Source organism: Zalophus californianus, chromosome 14 (genome assembly GCF_009762305.2).
Source record: "Zalophus californianus isolate mZalCal1 chromosome 14, mZalCal1.pri.v2, whole genome shotgun sequence".
NCBI classification, from domain to species: Eukaryota; Metazoa; Chordata; class Mammalia; order Carnivora; family Otariidae; genus Zalophus; species Zalophus californianus.
In genome coordinates, this window is record NC_045608.1 from 15435462 (window position 1) to 15453651 (window position 18190).

Genomic DNA, 18190 nt, shown 5'->3' on the forward strand with positions numbered 1-18190 from the left:
GCCTACTTGTGCTCTCTGTCTCTCAAATAAATAAATAAAATCTTAAAAAAAAAAAAAGGAAAGAAAGAAAATGAGGACCATCCACCATGTCAGGGAGTGTCAGATTATAAATGCGGCAACTCCATCGTACCTTTCCTCATCGAACCATCATCGGGATTTGCCCATCCCTGATGCCAGCAGGGATGGGTGAGGCGTCATCCTCACCCTAAGCCCTGTCCCCCAGTGCCTGGCAGGAGCATTCCCCATCTGTCCCTGCACTGCAGATAACCCGTGCCTCCACTCCGCCCCCCCCATTAGCCGAAGTCACTGAGACCTTCCACACAATGCCAGCACTTACACTCATCATGGATTAATTCGCTGCCAAATTGCTCACATCAGTTTGTTGGGTTTTTTTTTTTTTTTTTTGGTTTTTTGGTTTTTTCCTATCTGGGGGTTGTCTCTGATAACAGATTTGTGTAATGGTTTCCTATAATGCCCCAGAGTCCAAAATTCCGTTCTTGTGTGCGTCCAGCTCAAGGCCCTCCTGGGCAATACACTCATATGTTGATAAGTTCACTGATCACTTTTCTAAGAGAAATATGGGGTAGAGTAGAAAATGCATTGCCTGAGCTGTCTGAGTTGGCCGAGGCAGTGGCTGGTTTATCTCCACCAACTGTAACATGAAGGGATTCGCTCACGCCATCTCAAAAGCCCTTTCTAACTTTTTGAAACAAATACCTGTTCTCTTTAGCCAATGCATGTGCTCTTTCATTTATTCACTGAGCAAATGTTGAGTGTTTACCACGTGGTGGGTCCTGGGGCGGTGAGACACAGTCCCACTCCCAGGGAGCTCAGAGTCCAGTGTGAGAGAAGACAATCAGACATCCATAGCACCTATTTGGAGCTGTAGTCATAGTAGCAAAGGGACTCACATCCTAGAACAGGGCTTAGATCACCCCAGAAATCCGCTCCCAACATCAGCATCTCCACCTCATCAGTGGGGACTCTGTCCTGCCGGTTGCTCGGGCTCAAAACCCTGGAATCATCCTTGACCCCTCCCTTTCCCTTCTTCTCTCCCATCCCGTGTTTGACAAGCAGCAAATGATGCAAGTTCTGCTTTCAAATCTCAGAACCTGACCACATCTCATCACCTTCATCCCTGACCCACTGATCAGAGCCTGGACAGTTGCCTTAGTCTCCCCGTCTCTGTTGCTCCTCCCTCTGTCCAGTGTCTTCAGCAACTGGTGAGCGATCCTTGTAAAATTAAGCCAGACCAGGTCACTCCCCTGTCCAAAAGGCATTCCATCTCAGCCACAGAGTCTCATGACCTGCAAGACCCTATTTCTGGTCTCCCCTCTGTTCGCTCTAGCCCTGCTTGCCATTCTTTACATGTATATAAAGAACCTGCCATTCCTTCTGTCTCGAGTGCATTTCCCACTTCCCGCAGATGACCTGTGTAGAACTTGTCTGTTACTGGGCCACAAATTATCCCGCCACACCTTTTTGGCTTAGAACGGCAACAAACAACATCACACGGTTTCTGCGAGTCAAGAATTTGGCTGGGCAACTCCTGCTGACCATCTCACATGGGACATGGGACTGCAGTCTGATGTCGGCCAGGGCCGCAGTGTCATCTGAGGCTTGACTGGGGCTCGAGGATCCACTTCCAAGGTGGCGTGCCCACGTGGCTGGTGGGTGCTTGGCTTTTGGCAGGAAGCCTCAGCTGTTCTTCACAAGGGCTTTTCCACAGGGCTGCCTGAGTGTCCTCACACCATGCCGGCAGCTTCCCTCAAGTGATCAATCCAAAGGGAGCGAGGCAGAAGCTGCCTCTGTGACCTAGTCTTGGAAATCATGCGTTATCGCTTCTACTACCTTCTGGTCATTAAAAGTGAATCACTAAGCCCACCAGTATTCAAGGGGAGGGAAATTGGGTTTCATCTTTTGATGGCAGAGCTGTCAAAGAATCTGTGAACACATTTTAAAACCACCACAAACTGCAAGGTTAGTCCCTAATCCTTTAAGCCTCCATCCTGTGACATCCTCAGAGTGGCCTGCCTGATACCCTGAACAAAAGAACAGTCACCCCCTCCCATTCCACGGGCTTATTCTCTCCATAATTTATTACCATCCAATAAGTCATATTAGTACTTGCGTATATGCTTATACCTGCTTCCTCATCTAGAATGTAAACTCCATTATCACAGAGGACATCTCCCCCTTATTTGCTGCAGCCCCACACTTAGAACTGGCCTGGAACACAAGTTAGGCCAGGTCAGGTCAAGCATGGGGAGAGGCAAGCCTTGCTGGGGGCTGGGCGGACCTGGCAAGTTCGGAGTCATTTGAGGAGAGTCAGGACAGCATTCCACATGAGTAGCCTGGAGGCATGGGAACGGACCCCTCATAGTAGGAGAAGCAGGGCGGGAGGTGTAGGGAACCCGGGAGGTCTGGAAGCCCAGAGGTGGCAGTGAGGAGGGCTGGACAGCCCTGACAAGACTCTCCGTCCCTCCTGGGCTTGCAGCCTCTCTCAGCTCTGCTTCTAAAGATGCACTGATAAGCAGCTGACAGAGATGGATTTGTTTGGCTGCCCTTCCTTCAATATTGACTGGATTTGGCCTGCTCTCTGGGCAGCCCTAAGGAGCAGGGGGCTTATCAGCTGCATTCACCCTGAGTCATAAAACCAATCTGGGTTCACTACAGGTGCCTGGTGCAGGAGAAATACTAATGTCTTTGATCAGTGCTTGATCTGGACCCTGTGGGCAGGGTGAGGAGGGAGGGGAGTTTGCTGGATGGTGCCAAATCCACCTGTGCCTCTCCAACTCCTGATGACTCTTGGTTGGGGGCCAGGAGGTGTGAGTGATGGTGTTTTTAAAGACTGAGTACCTAGGCGACTTCCTTCCCCTTTCCGGGACTCAAAGAAGGAGGTGAGACTCAGGTAATATCCTAGAGTTGCCTGGGGCTCTTCTCAGAGGCAGAGGAGGGAACCTCAGGCCTTCACGGGGATTGCATCCCAACTAGGTGGCCTTCCACCTGCTAGGGACACCAGAGTGGAGGTTTGGTTCACAAGGAAGTAAAGGGAAATGGAACGGCCTTTCTGTTTGCTTTATGGTATCTCATTTTATTTTCATAACAACTCAACAATATAAGGACTAATGTTATTCCCTATCTTAATCAGTGAGGATGCAAGACAAAGAAACTGAGTCCTCTATCTACTAAACGGGGAACAGTGTTTGAATCCAGGGATATCCATTCCATACAGAGATAAGGCAGGGAAATGGGACAGAACAGACAAAGGGGAATTGGAACCAATCCTATCATGCTTTGGCCTCCACTTATGTTTTGAGCAAGGAAGTGAAACACTGGTTTCCAGACCCTTCCTGTGGTTCAGTCAGGGTAGGCCCAGCAATGCCGCAGTAACAAGTAAGCCCCTAAATTTCAGCGGCTTAACCCAACTAAGGTTTATTTCTAACATACAAAGTCTGATGCGGCTCAGGCATCTCTCCTCCACCAAGTAGCTTCACCTTTCAGGGTATGTGGCCTCCAACATCACTGCAATAGAGGGAGAGAGAGCTGGGGAAGGTACACAGACCTTACTACCTCAAGCCAGAAGTGACACATGTCACGCCCACCCAGAGACCAGTGGCCAAGATAATCTTTCATTGTCCCAACCTAACTGCAAGGAAAGTTGGGAAATATCAGGAGGTGTGTGAATGTTTGATTAACGTTAAGAATCTGTCCTATCCTGGGGCACCTGGGTGACTCAGTCGGTTCAGCATCCAACTCTTGATTTGAGCTCAGGTCGTGATCTCAGGGTTGTGAGGTGGAGCCCTGAGTTATAAGATTCTCTTTCTCCCTCTCCTGCCCCTCCCCACCCCCACTCAGGTGCACACTCTCTCTCTCCCTTAAAAAAAAAAAAAAAGAATCTCTCATATCCTAACAGTTTCTGTCTCCTTATTTGTTCCCCTGTAGGACAGAACCCCAGAGCAGCCCTCTGGTTCCAGCTCAGGATGGACCCTCGGAGAAGCTGAACCAGCATCTGGCCACTGAGGCCTTGGGCACCAACAGCTGGGAGAGAGACAAGGCCTGCCGGGAGCTCAGTCCTGCCAGAGCACGAAGGTGAGACACTGCCCCCACCCTCTCTTTTGGTCCAGTGAGGAAGTTCAAGTTGAGGATGCAGAAATGAAGTTTGTCTTCCTGGCCACTCTTCCCACGCACTTCTCTTTTGCAAGTTCCTCTTTCAGACCCTTAAATCCAATCAAAAGTTAGCAAATTTTTTTCTATAGAGTACAGACAGCTTTTAAGTGTGAGGGCCAGATGGTCTCTGCCACGCTACTCAATCCTGCCATTGTAGCACCAAAATAGCCACAGTCCATATGTGAACAAATGGGCATAGATGTGTTTCAATAAAGCTTTATTTATAAAAATAGGAGACAGGCTGGATTCGGCCCAGGGGCCACAATTTGTTTGCCCCTGTCTTAAATGATAGAGCTAGTTCCTGTCCATTTTTATGACTCTATAAGCCACTGATTTCCAAGTCATGACTTCAGCCTACATCTGTCTCCTGAGATTCGGATCTTTGCAGTCATTCCTTAAATTCAGATATTCAACCAGGATTGCTCAACAGATATTCAGCCAGCCTTGCTTGAGCACCTGCTAGTGACAGGCACTGTGTTGGTATCTGAAGACACAACATTTTACTGAGGCTCAGAGAGATAACATGACTTGCCCAAAATATGGCAGCCAGTGAGTGGCAGAGTGAAGTTTTTTGAACTATGGTCTCTGATCTTAAATCCTAGATGAACACCTACCCATTTTACTTTGATGCTAGTGAAGAAACCAGTCTATCCCCTAACTTCTATTTTTAAATTTTGCACTGTGCACATATAAAGCCTAGTCTGTCTTTGGCCTCTGGAGAATCGATTTTGTTAACAACACCATCTTTATAATCTGGCTTCACCAGCTGGTTGAAAGCTTTGTTCCTACTCCTCAAACTAACTCACCACTCTCTCGCTGCCCTGGGCTTGCACCTACCCCCTCAGTGACAGGTGGGAAATGAATTTAGTGTCCTTGCCAGCAGTGTGCCCCAGATACAATCCCTGGCACTTCCTGTTGAATCAGAGAGTGTCAAAGCCATTCTACAGATGTGGAAACTGAGGGCAGTACATGGTAGGATCAAGATTAACCTGAGGACCCCTGATCTCCTCATGTCCTGGAGTTCTTGGTTTCCTAGGGCAGAGGTTCTAAACCCATTTGAGAATTACATGGAAGCTAGAAGTGCTGTCCCCAGGGAAAGTGTATATGCTCCAGGAATATGCCCCAAATTCCAACTACCACTTGAGGAGTCCTAGACCTCTGAGGCCCAGGAACAGGGCTGTCTAGTTAAGAACCTGAATTCTGAAGAAGACTTACTCTCTGACATGATAAAAACACCATAATGGTGATAATGTTAAAAAGTGATCATAAAAGTCACTTGGCATATAATCAGTGAATAAATGGTAGCTGTGTTACTATGCATAATTACAATACTAGAAAGGACATTTATGAGAGCTTGCTCTGTGCCAGACCCAGGGCACGTTGCATGAGTGAGGTCCTCATTTCTTGTGACTAAACTTAAGACACAGGCATCATGTTTTATTCCCATCTTCCAAACGATGAAAATGATACTCAGAAAGGTCACTGAGCTAGGAGGTAATGGAGCAGGAATGTAAATCCAGGTGTGGCAGCTTCTAGAACCAGCATTCTTTACTGTTGCATACTCTACTTTTGACCACCGTGTACTAAACCACTCTAGGTCATCACTGCATACTTAATGGCTGCCTATTTCCCTGCTGCTTGTGTAACTGCGGTCTATTTACTTAACCACTATCCCGGCCCCTCCAGCCCCACTGGGACAGCACACCTAGGCACACGGGTACAGGAGGAAGAAAAAGGCAGAGGAAATGCAGACCTACCTCAATAAAGGTGTTTGGGATCTATGTAAGGGGTTAATTTTCGCCTTCTCACAGACCTCAAATCTATCCAAATTCAAGGTCTTTCTCCATTTTATTCCATCACTCAACGTAGGAGTGTAAGACAGTGGTTCCCAAACCTGCTTCCCTGGGAACCCTAGCATTGCAGAAAGCAGTGAGAATAATTGTCTGAAAAAATGAGATCTCTATTTTATAAGACACAGTTTTAAGTGTTTTTTTTTTTCCTTAAGTATTTCTCCCTTAAATTTTTTTTTTTTCTCTTCTCAAACTCCTGGCAACAGTTACCCTGGGCAGTGTTTATATGAAACAAGAAAATTTAACAAGAGGCTAAATTATTTCATCCATTCATCCCTCATTTGGTCACCCAACAAGTATTTTAGTAGGCTCTTACTCTGTGTCGAGCACTTGTTGCCAGAAACATTTGGATGTGGTCTACCATATTTACATAAGCAGCCTGTTTGCTTCCTGGATGGGTTTGCTGTGCTTTATGCTTTATAACATGTGAGTGTATTCAAGTAGCTAGGTACTTAATCCCTGTGGTATTTTATCTTAACCTGCTTAAAGTGACTCCCTTAAAAATATTCTACATATAACTAGATGATTTTCATTTATTGCAATGCAGAGGCCTTCCCGTGTAGTCTAATCACTTGGGGATTTTTTTCCACTAACCATAATGATCCAGATTCTTAGAATGGAGTTCAATATGACCACGTTGCACGATGGTCTTGAAAGAGCTGGGCGATTTCCAAAAGAATGTCCACATAACCAGGGTTGGGAAGGCAGTTGGTTGTGTGGAAAAGCCCTCAGGATGGGACTCACACAGGCCTTCACTCAAATCCTGGCTCAGATGCTTCCTAACTGTGCAGCTTTGGGCAAGCCAATTCAGGATTCTGCGCCTTATGTACTTCACCTGTAAAATGAGACCCTAAAAATCATACCACCCTCCAAGTGTTTTTGTGAGTATAAAGATAAATCAAACATTTGGCATATAATAAGCGAATAAACAGTAGTGGTGTTATCACTAATAATGGCGATGGTATTCTTATTAATATTACATTTTCCCAGTCAAGTTCAACTGGGTGGGCATGTTTCAATTCCCAAGCAGTTTTTTATCCCGAACCCATCTCCTTTTGCCATGGGATAGTGTTTTAAAAATAAGCCCTGGAGCCTGCCCCAATTATAAAAGGAGATAAGTTGACTTCATTTAACTGCAGCCCGAGCATTTGAATTTAATTGAATGGGAAATAATTATTCCTGACGAGCAGAGGTTTTTGAGGTTCTATGAAGCGATATAAGATATGTATCTCATTACATTAAACCTCAGCAAATATACTTTAAATAATCAGCTCCTACTTAACATAACTTCCTCCTCCTGTTAAATTTCCAGCAGGAACTATGGACATGAAGTATTGGGAAAAGAGGGGGGCTGAACTGCCGATTAATTATTTAAAAAGTGATTTATTTACCAAGGTGAGCCATTTACAAATTCAATAAATCTATTAAGGAGCAGTTAACCTCTATAACTCTGTTTTAAATAATCAATTGGTGTTTGGGTAACGGGGGAGCGTCTGTCTCATTAGGTCGGTATTAACACCTTATTTGAGGCACTTAATCTGAAGTATGACCAAATCAGCCACAAGGTGGTAATTAGGTATTCGCCATGGGTCCTTCAGCCTCCAAGGAACTGGGTCCTTCTTCCCTGGCTGCAACAGCCCTGGTTGGGGGGCTTGGGGCATTCTGGGTCCTCTAATACCCAACTCCGTGCTCCCAACAGTGCCTCCCGAGACAAAGACTTGACGCCACCACCTTCCTCCAGGGGGAAGAAGAAAAAGAAGAAATCCACCCGGAAGAAGAGAAGGAGGTGAGCGTCCTAAAGGAGCATGGAAACTTGAAGATGGGAGAAAGGACAAAATAGGGGTCAAATGGGTTTCAGAGTCAAACAGTGACTCCCCCTGGGTTCGAATCCCCGCTCTGCCTCTTAAGTAGCTGTGTGACCTTAGGCAAGTACCTTCACCTCTCTGTGCCTGTGTCCACTGGTATAAAATAGTGATAGTACCTACCTCCTGGCGTTTTGTGAGGATCAGATGGAGAAAAATGGATGTAGAAGGAGCTGTCACAGTGTCTGGCACGTAGTAAATGACCAGTGTAATCAGCATATTCAAGACCGTGAATATTGATTTTTTTTTTTTGAGAACTTATTCTGTGTAGAGGGCTATGCTATAAGCATTGTGATCTCCATGATGTCTTTCACCTTTAACCACGATTTACCAAACACTGTTGTCCCCATTTCAGAGATGAGAAAAGAAAGGCACAGGGAGGGGGGAACAGAATTTACAGGGATCCCAGGCTTCTCAGTTGCTTCTGCTACTCCTGCCTAGCAGGTGAATGCCAACGATAACAAACGGACTTTATATTTTTTGCCGGCGACAGACTCTTGTGTACCCCATGGATTTTTTTCTAGGTACAATTCCTTTTAATTTTTTTAAATTTAAAAATATTTTCAGATTTTCTTCCAAGCTGCTACTCGCTAGCGACTAAAATCATGTCCAATGTTCCAGACCCAGAGGGGTAGGTTGAAAATCACACCGAACCTGGGAGGCTGTGTTTGAAGAAGCCTGCAGGGGGCAGCAGAGAGTAGTGTCTGGATGACTCGGGCCCCAACTCCAGGTTTTCCGGGTTCTTGCCACCTCCACAGCCTGGTTGGAAGAGGACAGGCCCAAAGAAGACCCAGAAGGGAATGTGAATGAAGACCCTATGTTGTAGGGTGAGGGGAGGAATTGGGGCAAGTGGCTTGAAGCTCCCGATTTTAGGGGTGGGCAGAACATTTGAAAGAAGGAAGTCAGCCTTCACTGATGTGCTTGGGGACAGGTGTTGTGGTTCCCTAAGAGTCAGGTTGTTCTTAACCCTGCATTTCCCCCTGTAGATTTGTTCTGTTTGACCTACAAGGTGTTCTTTTGTCTTTTTAATTCGTGGCCAGCATTCAAAAAACCAGGGCATTTCACACGAAGTTGTGTTTTTCTGGTGACCTTTGTTGAAAAGGCAGGTGTTCCAGAAGCCCAGGGCTGCATTCCCACACGAGACCTTCAGCTGATCTGAGAAGCAGATGCTGTCTGGTTCACCACGGTCCCTACTGCTCCCTATTGTCTCACACCCAGCCTGCTCTCTGAGAGGCCCCCGTCGGCATCCTCACCTGTGTCAACCTCAGTATTTTGTCACTGGGGAAATAAGAGACCCAGAGATGGGTGGTGATATGGCCCAAGGTGACTTCATGAGTTGGGGGTACCGTCAAGATTGGCACTCGGGTCACCTGAACCTCAGTCTTGAGTCATAGTCGTAATCATGGTCCTGGGGTGGCTGCGTTTCTTGGGGAACCCCTGATAGCACCATGCTGACCACAGCCTGATGAGGTCTTCTCCAGGGGTTCGATCTTACCAGGGGGCCAGGGTAAGGCAGAAGAGAGGCCTAAAGTATCTGAGAGGAAGGGCAAAGCTGGGGGGAGTGGGGGTGGGTGGAGAAGAGCAGACACAAAGTCTTTGGCCTGAGCAGGAGGGATGATAAAGGGATTGAGAGCAAGGCCCCTGGCATCAGTTTGAGTCCCGGCCCATCCACTTCCTAGCTGTGTGTCTTTGGGCAAGTCACTTTACCTCTCTGAACCCCCTTTCCTTGTCTGTAAAAGGAAGGTAACCATCGTGCCTGCCTAAGAAGCGTGTGGAAAGATGAAGTGAGATAATGCATATAAAACGCAGGGTGATGTTGAAAAAAAATGCAAATCTGATTATAGCAAATCAGTAAATGCAAATACTGATAATATCAGGATTGATATGATCCTTGTGTGTGAGATCCTGTGTGGGGGCTGGAGAAGGGTCTCTGAAGCCAACCCTGGTCCTTAAGGAACTCCCACTGAAGGTGTCTTCTCCCCCCACAGGTCCCCGTCATATAGTCCATCGCCTGTCAAGAAAAAGAAGAAGAAAGGCTCCAAAAAACATAAGCGACACAGGTATTGTCCTTCTGCCTCGGCAAACAGGTCTGCCCAGGTGGGCTGGGGGCTTGGGGTGAGAGTGGGGGGCGCAAAAAGTTCACTGGTGATAAGCTTATCATTTCACTTACGTAAGATACTCATCTGTGTGTTGGTATTTCCTTTTCCTTGTATAACTTGGACCTCTGGTTGCAAGGACCCAAGGCCCCGTAAAGCTAACTCTGGCCGGAAGGGGGTTTGTTTGATGATAAGGAGACAGGAATGTCTCAGGGACCAGCCAGGCCTCAGTGAGGATCTAGAACCAAGGAGTGGAGAGCTGGTAGCACCCAGGCAGGATACACAGTCCCTGTTCCACATGGGGAGACCCGGCTGCACCCTGTGCCCATCCCTCTGTGTGGCCGGCCCAGCCTCAAGAAGACACTGAAGCTGTCTTGTTTGTTCCTCATTCCAAATTCCCAAGGTCCAACTCTGTGGTTGGACCAACCTGTCCTCGAGAATGGGATCATGTAAAATGTGGCTTCTGGGATTGTCCATCCTTGGTGACAGTAGTTAAGGGGCCTTGTGAACTGGACACACATTCCAAAAGATGCCTCCTACACACACACACACACACACACACACACACACACACACACACACACACACGGAAGAAAGGACTGAAGGATGTACACCAGAGGACTCAAATCTGTGGTCCATGGGCCAACTCAGCATTTTATAATTGGGAAATTGTGCAATGAAAAAAATCAGATTTTCCAGTTCCTCTGTAAAAATCAGCAGCTGTCTTCACTGGACTAATTTTCCCACAGGAAGCCATCAGCAAAGCTGAGGGGTTGCTGTGCATGTAGACAGTGTAGGTCTGAGCCCAAGCGTAGAGGGGCATGGGTCTGAGCCCACTGAGCCCCCCTCATTGAGGAAGCCCTCTGGGCCCCTGGGGGCAGGGAGTGTGAAATTCCCCACCTAAGTTGTTTGCTGTGTTTGGCTATGGCTGACAGGGGAAGAGTGGTGTGTGCTCTCTCTTTGCTTAGCCCTATCTTCCAAACTCCCTACATCAGCAGTGGATTACTTCTGCCCTTAGACAGTCACAGTGGAACAAAAGGTAAGGGTTCATTTGGGTTTTTCCTCTGCTTCTCACCCCTGGTTCAAAGTTCCCCCAAAGTGGCTTTTTCCAAGCCAGGGCTGTGGCCACGTCTTGGCCCTTGTTGCCAGAATGGTCTCCACTCAGTTTGGTTTCACCAGCTGTGTCCACTGCCCCAGACATTTCGACCGATGCTGAGTCTGTGCTTAACACAAGATGTGGGCAAGCCGATGAGCAAAAGGTTGTTAATTTGGTGTTAGAAGCTTTTCCCAGTGGCCTGCCCCTGACTGGGCCTGCCATCCTGTCACCTTCCTGTGCTGACCAATTGCTCCTAGTTTGGGGGACTTTTCCGTATCGGGATTGTGGAATTCAAGTGGCTTCTCCCTCAAGGGTTTCTGCTCATGAAAGAGAGACTGTGCCGGAAGGTTAGAAACAGGCTTTTTCTGCCAGCCACAGCCAGCCCAGGAGGTGGAGGTGGAGAGGGAAGGAGGCCCATCAATGGGAGATTAGGAGGAAGAGATACTGTTGCTGATCCTTTCCAAAGCACCTGCTGAGCACTACCCTCCTTCTGGCCCAGCTTCTCCAAGCTCTTGAGATGTTGGGTTAATGATAGTTGACTGTTTTGGAGATAGGAGCAGGGGTGGGGGATGCATACAGATTTTTCTTTTTTCCCCTCAATTAGCATGGCTTCAGGGCTAAAAAAAAAAAAAATCACATTTTTCACATCTATTTATTGAATACCCAATATGTGTCACGAATGAGGAATCTGGGCCCCGGGAACAGAGCAGTGACCAAAATCCAGCCCTCGCCCTTGAGTTGCTCACATTCTAGTCGGGGAGATGGATAATGTTAATAGGCAGAGGTGGGTGCTCTAAGGCTAAGCTCAGAGCTCACCCAAGCTTGTGGGAGCAGAAGGTTGGCACCCAACCAGCCTGAGGGGATCAGAAAAAGCTGCAAGGAGGGGATATCTGAATGGAACTCCGAAGAGTCCGCAGGAGTTACACACAAGCTGTGTGACCTTGGGCAACTTGAACTTCTCTGAGCTTCAGTGTCTATAAAATGGTTGTTAGTAGAACTTCGCAGGGTTTGGGTAAAGACTGAACGGGACTGTGTGTGAGAGACTTAGCACAAAGCCGGGCGCGCAGTGAGAGTTCCACATATGGGAGCTGGGTTGTCCCTGACAACGAGGAGGGTGGTGAGGAAGAATCCACCACTAGGGAGAGAAAGGTGAAGGTGAGACGGGGTTTCGGGGAGGAGGCAGAGGACTCCCCTAAATCCCCCACATCCACCCCCATCCGAGACAGGCTCATGGACAATTTGGGGTGAGGATCGAAGCACTGGTCGTTTAGACTGGAAATTCAAAATGCAAACTAATGTCTCCCGTATGGTCTTTGAAATCGGAGGGGGTCCCGACCGACCTCATGTAGCACGATCACACACGCACTGATGACATTTGTCCCAGGAAAGAAACCCTCAGCTCACCTATGTTTATTGTCTTCCTTCCCTCTCATCTTCCCCCCACCCCCCGTCCCTTTCCTCCTTCCTCCTCACTCCCTTCCCCCCTCCCTCTCTCTCTTCTTTTTAATTCCTTTAATCAGGTCGTTCTCCAAGAAGAGAAGGCACAGGTAAGAATCCTTTCACCTCTGGCTGCTTGCTTCTCTTTCCTGCTTTCCTAAGAAGGTTTTAGGCAGCTTCTGGGGGGTGCTCTTGGTCGTGCCCCTTTCATCTTCCTGGGCCTCGGTTTCCTCCAAGATGAAGGCCTCGGGCTGGTGTCCCTGAGAGTTCCCAGGCAGCTTTTGACTTCAGTGATGCCAGATGGCTGCTCCTCGACCAGCCCCCACTGCTGCCCCTCCCTGGGAAGTCTCACTACCCTGGTCAGAGTCCGTTCGTTTTGGCACTCGTTGAAATCCTGGATCGGGGCATGTCGGGAAACCTCAGCACCCTGATCCCGCCAAAGCCTCCCCAGATCCTAGCCAAGGGACAGAAGCCAAGTCCAACTGTACTGGAAACACTAAGTGAGCACAAATAGAGCTGTCGCCGACAGGGCCCTCGCTATAAATTGGATCCTGCACTGAGCCCCTGCTCTGTGTGTGTGCCTGTTGAATCTCCGCTGATCTCCCTCATAACCCGGGACAGTGGATATGTTTATTCTCCCATTTTACAGATGAAGAAACTGAGATTCAGGCAGGAGGTGTGACAGGCGTGTCCACAGACACGGTCAGGTGGCAAGCCCAGATCTGTCAGACAGGGGATCGGGACTCCCTACCGTGGTGTCTTAAGTAACAGCCAAATCTGGAGCAATTGTCAGAGTGCAGAGTCCTTCTGTTTATCCAGTTAACAGGTAGAGAGCGATTACCAGTGTCATCCATCCCCTCAGCCCAGCAGCCCGAGCAATGGCCCCACTTCACGGTCAAGAAAACCAGGTCTTCCAGAGGACAGGTAACTTGCCTCAGGTCATGCAGCGACTTGAGCGGCAGAGCTGGGGCGCAAACCTGGATCTTTCAGTGAGGTCCTGGGCTCTTCCACGGCCCAGGCTGAGTCTCAAGCGTGGAGAGAAATCGCACAGCTAACGCCGAGGTGCCATTTCAGTTGGATGAGTTGGATGAGTTTGGATGAGGTTTCCCCCTCTCCAGGACCGGGGCCCATCCATTCTTGGTGACCCTCTGAAGCCAGTACTACCAAACAGCATTCACCCTCTGGGGCCTCTAGCTGATAATGCTGGGACCCCGACTCATCACTGTCCATTGGACCCATACCCCAGCCCTCTGACTTAAAAAACAAAAATGGTTAGTTAAATATCCATGAGCAGAACATTTCTGAATCTGCCAAGCTTCATGAAGCTTCAGAGTATCTCCCTGCATATACCATTCTTCTGTCTTACAAATTGATTGAACATCAGTCAACAGCATGGGCTCTGGGGATCCATGGTCTAGGGCCACATCCCAGCTCCCCTGTATGATCCTGGCCAAGTTTCTTAGCCTAGCTGAGGCTCAGTTTCCCCATCTGTAAAATAAGTACGCGTTAAACGTGCCTCTTCCCATAGGTTGCAGGGAGAATAAAATAAGATTGCTGACAAAAAGTATTTAGCAGAGTATTCCTTATAAGAAGTCCTCGAAAAATGACAGGTATCACCTTTATTTACCACTGTTCTTACTAAGCTGCCAAAGCTTGCCGTGGCCCCCGACGCACCCCGTTCTCAATCCGTTTGTGGGTCGCTGTCTGTAGGTGCACCTGCTGGGTGAAAAAGTCAGCGTGGTGACTGCCCTGGTCTTGGAAATGATTAGCATCTGTCCCCACATTGCCCGGATCTGGTGGTCACTGTGTGTTAAGCATTTTAACTACTTGTTTCTTTTTACCTGTAACTGGAATTTTTCATCTTTCAATTAATTGGCCATTTCTCCTTTAGCTCCTCCAGCCCAAAAAGCAGAAGGAGGGATGAGAAGAGGCACAAAAAACAGTAAGTAGAGACCACCTGGAAAATTCTCTCCAGTTTGGGGGAGTAGGGGAACCCGGCCTCGTAACTGCTGGAGTGTTGGAGTTGCCAAATAAACAGGGAGAGGGAGAAGGGGGTGCGTGAGAGGAACAGAGGCAGGAAGAGGCGGAGCCAAGATGCACGGTAGTTGTGGGTCTGGGTATGTGTGAGCGCACAAGGCCGTGTATACGACGTGTCTGTGCATGCATTTGGGTGAGCATGAAAGTGAGTGCCGTGCATCTGTGTGCCTGGCGGGCACCATGTATATATTTTTCTGAAGGATGTCTATGTGTAGCATACACCTTGTTTGTAGATCTCTGTACATTTTTCCATCCTGCAAACATTTGTGTGACCGTGGGTACGAATGTATGCCGGGGGGGTAGTGTGGGTGTGGTATGTACTTGTGTTCACACGAATGCATTCTCTAGGCTCCTGCTTGTGCGAGCATGAAGGTAGACAGTGTGCACGGAGGTGCTGATTTTCTGCACGCTGAGTGCGCCCTGCTTACTTACCTGTGTTACGCCTAGGGAGGGTTGGTGTGGGGTGGCTTTTCCCTGTGCACACAGGTGTGCCACGTGTGCGTGAGTGGTGATGGGGGCATGATCACGTGTGAGCACAGGCGTGAGCGTGCATGTGAGTCCGAGCCTTGGCTGATGGCAGTGAAGCTCCTACCCCTGGTCTCGGGGCCCCAGCTGGTTCATGGTTTACGGCTGGTAGGAGAAATTCAAATCAGCTAGCACTGTCTGCAGAGTTCAGTTCCCAGACAAATTAAAAAGTAAATGTGGTTACAACCCACCTACTTTATGCCCTGCAAATGTTAGTGCATGTGTTTTCCAATCAACTAATATTTTATCTCCCGCCAAGAAGCTTCTAAAGTGAGGATCAAAGGCAATAGGATGAAAGGCGGTTGGCTGTTGGGGAGGGAAAAGAGGAGGCAGGGATGCAGCGGGAGGGCACCCCACTTTGGTGCCCGAAGGGTCACTTCATCCAAGGTCAGTGCAAAGGAGGACATTTGAGCCATCACCACAGGGGGCCTGGGGAATGCTTCAGAAGGAAGCAGTAGACTTTGAATTAGCTCAGGGAACAACTTCCCTATCATCAAGCTTGTTCAATTCGAGTCAAAAGACAATTATTGGTCATATGTATTGGGTGTGCATTCACGCTAAGCGCAGACAGGGTGCATATTCTCAGAGACCTCTGCATTACTTGTCCAGTGGGGCTGCAGTATAGACAGAGCCGGGGGAGAGACTCAGACTCTGAGAGCACAGGCGGAGGGGGCGGGGTGGGGGGGCGGAAATCATCACGGAGGCAGGGACTGCCTGCTTGAGGGCAGCAACGTGGCCACCCTCCCTGGTGCCAAGAGCTGGATGAGTCCCAGAAATTGCTAGGTTATGCAAGCCAAAAGACAAGAGTCAGGAGAGGAAAGACCAAGAAAAACAAGGTGCCGCTAGGATAAAGGATGGTTCTTCTTGCCAAGTCCCATGATCAGGGCTGCTTCTAAACAAGTGATCACTGGAGAGATTTAGCCTCCTTGGATTTGACATCCCTTAATAAAGCCCTAATACATGGCAGGCCCTGGGCTGGGCCCGAGGACAGAGAGTAGCCAAATATTCTTCTGGACTCAAGGAGCTCACAGTTCCCAGCGGGACACAGGAGACACGGGACAGGTCACGGCACAGCGGGGACCACCGGGAGCCCAGGTGGTGTTGGAGAGAGGGCTTGGTGGTGAGCAGGGGCGTCCGACAGGAGGGAGTGTCTAGATTGAGGGTAAGGGTGGAGGTAACCATGCTAGGCTGCAGGTTAGGCAAGTGGTTTAAACTCGGTGCCTCAGTTTCTTCATCTGGGAAATAAGAGAACCTACTTCATAGGCTGTTGAGAGGAAGAGATGGGTCCATTTAAGAAAAATACTTAGGCTATGGTGCCTGGCAGGCAGTATGTGTTAGATACGGGCTACCTGTCATCATCACCATCACAAGGGCATCATGAACTGGGACATAGATGAGCCAGAATACAAGCAGTTCAGACTTGCTTAAGTCCATCCAGCCAGGGCAGGAGATGGCACACAAGGAAGCTAGAGAGATTCGTGGGGGCTGACTCCTCCGGGGTGCTTGGGGTTCAAGATGAGAGTGCAGGATTTGACATGAGGGCAACGGGAAGGTTCTAAGCAGGGAAGGAATATGGTCTGCTTATCACATTAACAAGAATCCCTGAGTCCTTTATTGGGATAACGAGACTGCCTCCCGACAGAGCCCTCTCTAACTCCCACTGGCTTCCTGCCTTGGCCCAAACCATTGACATTCCTTGTACATCCTCAGTGACCACTGCCTGTGCGGCTACTACTTCTAAGTCCTTATTATCATTTAGGGGGAAACTGACGTAATCTGTAATAATACCATTATTAGTGGTAGGGGTAGTTGTTCATTGTGGTTAGAATTTTTGTTGCCAGCGATGTTTGTAACTCTGAAAGTAGGCTTTTGACTCCATGTGAAAAAGCTGGACTGAATTTTCCAGGTCTGAGGTTATAAATTGGCAGCCCAAAGGCCTCATTTACTCTACAAATGTGTTTTCTTTTCCCCTAAACAGTGTCTTTAAAAAAAAAAAAAAAAAAGAGCTTCCATTTAAAATAGAAATATTTTATATGAAAAAAGTCTGTATTTCTACATTCATTTGAAGAGTTAGAAGATCCAACAGCATGCCAATATTCTGGAGGCACATCCACTTCTTTCTTGAGCTCTCGCCTGACTGATTCACACATTAGGGTAGCTGACTGAGATTGAGACTCCTGCTTTCAGGGGGGGAGAGGTGACTAGTGGAGGTGACACTCCTGTCCACGTGTGCTCGCCATCAGGGCTGCCCCAGCAGGGTGGGAGTCTGAGTCACCTGGGCCGCTCCTCCACAGGAACCCTTGCCACTCAGTCGTGCTCTGTACGGCTGGTTGGAGCCCCTGAATGCCCAGGGGGAAGAGCTGGGGTGATGCGGGGTGGGGGGCAGGTAGGAGGAGATGCCTAACTCTCGAGGGACAGTGACTTGGATGCAAGAGGATGATGTGTGTCACAAGATCGAAATCTCTCTCTCCCTCTCTCCCTACCTCTTACCCTCCCCTCTCTCCCCCTCCCCATCACCCCCTCCAAGATCACGAAGCCGGCCCCGAAAATCTCACCGTCACCGTCATCACCATTATCCTTCCCGGTCCCAGAGCTCCGAGTCCCACTCCTCAAGCTGTGAGAGCAGGTAACCCCTTCTCCCCGGGGGAGTCGCCCTGGGGGGCAGCCCCTACCTGGCCGTGTCAGCACCGCCCTGTAGAGAAAAGGGGACCCCAGCCGCCTCCGCGTCTAGTAACAACAGCAGTGGCGCGTGCGCACACGTGTGCTTCCCAGGGCCCGCCCCCTCCGTCGCCACCATGTGGGTTGTGAGCCCTCTCCCTGCATCACCCACACAATCCCCTCTACTACCCTATGAAGTAGCTACTATTGCTCTCCCCCATTGTAAAGATGAGGACACTGAGGCACAGGGAGGTTAAGGACCTTGTTAGTCGTGTAGCTGCCAAGTGACAGAGGTAGGATTGAACTGGGGAGTCCGGCTCTGGACTTGGCCCTCTCCCTAAGGGTTGCTCTAAGCACAGAGAGGCTGAGCAACCTACGAAAGGCCACACAGCCCAAGTCCCAAGTTCTGAGGCCCTTCCAAGTCCGGTTTCTCCTAACTTGGACCTGCTCTGGGCCGAC

At 48.9% G+C, this 18190-nt stretch overlaps 1 protein-coding gene across 1 annotated transcript in view; it reads left to right on the forward strand.

The window, feature by feature from the left end:
* Positions 1 to 18190, forward strand: part of SRRM4 (serine/arginine repetitive matrix 4) — a 152882-nt gene that overhangs the window by 104469 nt on the left and 30223 nt on the right. The window contains exons 2-7 of the mRNA XM_027577410.2: positions 3946 to 4092; positions 7720 to 7806; positions 9871 to 9942; positions 12595 to 12621; positions 14403 to 14453; positions 17601 to 17699. Of these exons, the coding sequence (XP_027433211.2) occupies positions 3946 to 4092; positions 7720 to 7806; positions 9871 to 9942; positions 12595 to 12621; positions 14403 to 14453; positions 17601 to 17699 (483 nt within the window). The remainder of the gene's footprint in view (positions 1 to 3945; positions 4093 to 7719; positions 7807 to 9870; positions 9943 to 12594; positions 12622 to 14402; positions 14454 to 17600; positions 17700 to 18190) is intronic.